Source organism: Triticum dicoccoides, chromosome 7A, assembly GCF_002162155.2.
Source record: "Triticum dicoccoides isolate Atlit2015 ecotype Zavitan chromosome 7A, WEW_v2.0, whole genome shotgun sequence".
Lineage (NCBI taxonomy): Eukaryota > Viridiplantae > Streptophyta > Magnoliopsida > Poales > Poaceae > Triticum > Triticum dicoccoides.
The window spans coordinates 182695576-182700896 of NC_041392.1; the positions used below are offsets into that span (position 1 = coordinate 182695576).

General features: G+C 48.8%; 1 protein-coding gene across 1 annotated transcript; it reads left to right on the forward strand.

Annotated features, from left to right (window-relative positions):
* The first annotated feature begins 3263 nt into the window (after positions 1–3263).
* LOC119332275 (UDP-glycosyltransferase 90A2-like) lies at positions 3264–4937 on the forward strand. Its single transcript, XM_037605454.1, has one exon. It carries the CDS (start codon positions 3333–3335, stop codon positions 4740–4742), a length of 1410 nt encoding a protein of 469 aa, XP_037461351.1. The 5' UTR covers positions 3264–3332; the 3' UTR covers positions 4743–4937.
* The last annotated feature ends 384 nt before the right edge of the window (positions 4938–5321 follow it).

Here is a 5321-nt window from a genome sequence, read left to right on the forward strand (position 1 = left end):
CACTCAAAGCAAAAAGAGTTGAAACCGTGAAGTCTCTAAAAACATCGCCTATCATTTATGTATTGCACCTCTTCATGTGTATGCTATTCTATTTAGAGACTTGCTTGTGTGAACAACATATTTTGGTTGTGGTATTTGGGTTCTGGATGATGTAACTTGGTACTGATTGTGTAAGATTTAGTACGGTGTTTGTTAAATCTCTTCTACTCCCTCCATCCCATAATGTGTCAAGAAACGTCTTACATTATGGGGCGGAGGGAGTAGATGATGTGAATTTTCTCGAGTATTACTCTGTTGCTGGTACTATAGATATGCTGGAATTGTTAGATAGTCACTATATTATTGCTGGAATGCTGAAAATAGAGGGGAAATGCCGTCAAATTTCTTTCTGGACATGTTTTACAATTGTTTGCTTATTTGTCGTTGAGAGCAATACAGTCATTTTGGCCACTTATCGGACTGAGATAACACTATACTAACTGCTACCGGTATATAAGCACTAGAATTTGTTTGTGCTTGGTACACTGAGGCTTTGTTGGATGATAAATGAGCCATTGAGGAGGTTGTCAATGGTATAGAAGCCATTTTCTCATATTTTTAACACCACTCTGAAGAGAATGCAACTCCTTTACTCAAATAGATCGATGAATTATCCACATTTATTCTTTGCCCGAAGACATCACAATATTTTTTAGGAGATCTCAAACACGTGTGGCCTATCACTAGTTGCCTCAAAAAAGAGGAGGCTATCATCGAAAAAAATAAGATGGGTAGCTATAGGAGTTGTATCAGTCACTACAACACCTCTAACTCTGTCACCTTGCGCTTTTAAAAGATAAGAAATGCCCTCGACCGCCATCAGGAACAAATACAGAGAGATTAGATCAGCCCGCCGCACACCTTGAAATGGCCTGAAAGCATCCATACTACCACCATTAAATAGAACTGGAAAACAAACCAATAACACACACCTCGTGATGGTTTCCGTGAATTGAGGACTAACTCCAAGCTTGATCATGACTGCCTTAAAATAAGACCACTCTAATCTATCATAAGCTTTCATCATATTTAGCTTGAGCGCACAAAATCGGTTACCCTTAATTTTCCTTGTTTTCATGTAGTGCAAACATTCATAGGTCAGTATGAAATTGTCTGTGATGAGACGTCCAAGAACAAACGCGGACTGCTCTTCAAAGATTACCTCGGGGAGAATAACTTTCAGCTTATCAGCTAAGACTTTTGAAGCGATCTTGAAGATGGCATTGCAAAGGCTTATAGACCAAAATTGTCAATCTTGGGAATCAAGGTGATAAACGTATGGGTTATCTCCTCTGATGAGACCTCTCCATTAAGCAGTCTAATGATCATACATGACACTTCACCGCCACATAAGTCCCAATGCCCATGGGAAAAATGTGTTGGGGAACCATCAGGCCCAGGACCTTTCGACGGAAACTTTGAAGTCATGCTTCTTTAACCTCTTCTTTACCATAACTTGCATTGAGTTGGGCATTCATCTCACCATTAACCCTTTTCGGTATGTGAGACAAAATCTCTTCCATGCCAATGGTTCCTGCAGAGGCATATAATGCATAGGACTCATTTGCCATATCTGGCATCTCTTTTGGGTTCGTGCTGATCCAATCATCTTCTGTTCAAGCTAAGAAATAATGTTCTTGGAGCGGCAGACACTAGCTTTCCTCTAGAAAAATTGCGTGTTACTACTATCACCCTCCGAGAGCCATTCAATGTGTGACCTTTGCCTCATCATGATTTTCCTCCAGGTATGATAATTTAATGATCTGGTCCTTGATCTTTTCTCCTCTACTCTGGTCCGACCCAAAGAGGATCGGCTCGCAAAGCAGCAAGGCGTTGCCTCAACATTCTCAGTTCCTAGCGAAAAGACCTAAAGGTTGTCCTACCCGGCTGGACAAAGAGCTACAAATAGTGTTCATCTTCCTCGCCAAAATCGCATACCACCGCTGCCAGTTGATCCGCTTGCAAGGCCTCGTCAACCACCACTCAGAATTGCTACGAGACTCCAACATACAAATGCTTATTCCGGCCTCCCCGCCTCCTCATATACTCAGCGCTTGGCCCAGGACAAAATGAAAAAGGAGAAGGTCAGTGTTGAAAAACCCCACGATGACGTAAAAGAGGAAAAAACTGCGACACACATGGGCTGCTCGCACATAGTAAACCCTCGCTACTACATTGCTAACCGGCCCGCACAGAGAAAAGTGGGTTGCTCGGAACACATTCCTCTGCAATATGAAAAATAATTTGTGGATGCCCGCATGAATCTTTGTGTACATTTATCCAATTGTTGATGGCCTGAATGAGATTAAACTAAATCTCAGCTAGCTACGTTTGAGCAATCCCATTTTCCCTACCATGAATGCAGTGTAGTCTTCGCATAGGACCTTCCACACCTTAGGCAACTATGTTTTTCATTTGCGAACCAACCTTGGTTGAATGGTAGGACGACAGTGGTATCCTCAGCCCATCGTGATTCAAGTTCTAGACTTGACATTGTTGCTCGCATTATTCCTGAATTTATTCTAGACTTTCAGTGATATTTCTTCAATGGGAGGAGACGTTGCGAGCGATTTTGATTGTAGTGTGTTAAGAAAATTTATGTTTTCCATAAGTAATGTAAACGCTTTTGTACCACCTATTGACCGCGTGCATTTTAAAAAAACTCAATGGAGTAGTATAACGTTTTGAATGAGGATGCACTTTAGTTGGTGTTAAAAAAAGGAAATGCACTTTATCGAAGAACACAAACTTGACGAGTAATTAGTTCGATACATACGAGGGGCCAGCTATCCCCGGGGCGCCTGTGAAATTGGACGGACGTACCTATGACCCGCGCGCCACCGTCGCGACCTGCAATGTCTCGGTCGACCGCTGTGAAGTGTCGAGAGCAGAGGGTCGAGCTAGCGGTTGGTGCGCTACGAGCCGCAGGCCGGCAGGGGTCAGTCGGCGTCGTACTACGTCGAGACGACAGAGACGAAAGCAGGCAGTGCATCGACGACGAAAGCAGCCAGGCCCACGCCATGCGTACGCCGTTGAAGATGGGAATCATTACGCTGTTATAAAAGCCCGTCCTTTTTTACTCGCTGGACGTCTGATTGTCCTTCGCATCCGATGCCTGTCAATTACTACAGTTATTTTTTTACCTCCAGTAGTTACGCGGCTTCAACAGCAAGCTTTAGCTCTAGGCGCGTGCGGCGCAAGCGAGTATATATAATCGGACGTACGAGACTGCGTGAGACTCACACACTTGCACAGCTGCACTGCTGCACGCCTCCTGCACTGTATATCCATCCATGGCCGCTTCACCGCCGCTCCGTCACGTCGCCATGCTCCCCTTCATGGCAAAAGGCCACGCCATGCCGCTGCTCCACCTGGCTCGCCTCCTGCTCGGCCGCCGCCTCGCCTCCGCCGTCACCTTCTTCACCACCCCGCGCAACGCGCCCTTCATCCGCGCGGGGCTCGCCGGCGCCGGCGCCGGCGCCGCGGTCATCGAGCTTCCGTTCCCCTCCGAGGACGCCCCGCAGTGCACGGACGAGCTCCCGTCCACGACGCATCTCGTCGACTTCGTCTCCGCGATGGCTGCGCTCGGGCCGGCGTTCGCGGATGCCCTGGCCGTGGTCGAGCCCAGGCCGGACCTGCTCGTCCACGACGGGTTCATCGTGTGGGCCAAGGACATCGCCGACGAGCTCGGCATGCCGCGGCTCGTCACCCTCGGCATCGGCGGCTTCTCCTCGTACGTCTGCGGGGCGGTCATGACGCACAAGCCGCAGGCGCTCGTGAGCTCGCCGACCGAGCCGTTCCCGGTCCCTGGCCTGCCGGACCTCCGCATCACCATAGCCGACCTCGGCCCGCCCTTCGACGTCCCGGAGCCGGCCGGCCCGCACTGGGACTTCGTGTGCGAGAGCTGCAGCAGCATGTACTCCAGCAGGGGCATCATCGCCAACTCCTTCAGCGAGCTCGAGTCGGTCTACATCGACCTGTGGAACCGGGACTTCGACATCAAGACGTGGCCGATCGGACCGCTCTGTCTTGCGGCTTCCGAACCGGCAGTCCAGAGTAAAGACGACCGTGACATCTCGGACTGGCTGGACTCGAGGCTCGCCATGGACCGGCCGGTCCTCTACGTCGCGTTCGGCTCGCAGGCCGACCTGAGCCGGGCTCAGCTGGAAGAGATCGCCGTCGGCTTGGACCACTCCGGCGTAGACTTCCTATGGGTGGTCCGGTCGAAGTGGTTCAGCAGTGAGGATCGGTTCAATGACAGGTTCGGGGATAGGGGCAAGGTGGTCGAAGGTTTCATCAACCAGCTCGGAGTGCTAGGTCACAAGTCAGTCAAAGGATTTTTCACCCATTGCGGGTGGAACTCGGTGCTGGAGAGCATCACCATGGGCGTGCCAATACTGGCGTTCCCAATGGCGGCCGAGCAGAAGCTCAACGCGAAATTCGTCGTGGACGTGATCCACATGGGGCTCCGAGTTTGGCCAAAGGAGGACGCGGGCAAGGAAAGTGATGGATTGGTTGTGAGTGGAGACGTGCAGGCGTTGGCAAGGGAGTTGATCTTCGGAGAGGAAGGGCGACGTGCCGCGGCTAGAGCTAGTGAGCTCTCTGTGTCTTCTAGGAAGACCATGGAAGTGGGCGGTTCCTCGTATGAAAACCTGGCAAAGATGGTCCAGGAGGTCAGTGAGACCAATGCCAATGGTGGTTAAATATAATCATTGCCAATTGCTGTTTCGTATGCGTGCTTGGCATTATTGGTGCTCCGGTGGCTTTAGTCAAGATTGTGGTGTATTGTCTTAGTCTTTACAGCTTCATTATTTTAAAAAGCAAGTTGGTGTTTGTATGTCGTTTTTTGTGGTACGTCATCGCTCCTCTCTTCGTCTAGAATAAATGTTGTGAGTTGAGACGTGCAGGTGTTGACAAGCGAATTGATCTTCGGAGGCGAAGGGAAATGGGCCGCTGCTTAATTTAAGTGAGGTCTTAACATCTTCAGACTAGCCACAATGGATAGTAATATAAACTAATAACATGTCCATATTATTAGAGTATGTTACTATTTTTATAGTGAGGAGTAACATATATGTGGTAACATGAAGTATTTCATTTATTAGGCTATAAACACATCTTGCATTGATATGTGTGATGTTACTCACTACTCAATGGCGTAGTCAGGTCCCAGGCTACCTGGGCCGTGGCCTGGGGCGTGCAGTGGAAAACCTTCGGTGAATATAGCTACAGTCATGTAGGCGAATGTAGCTACAGTCATGTAATGTAGCTACAGTAAACAC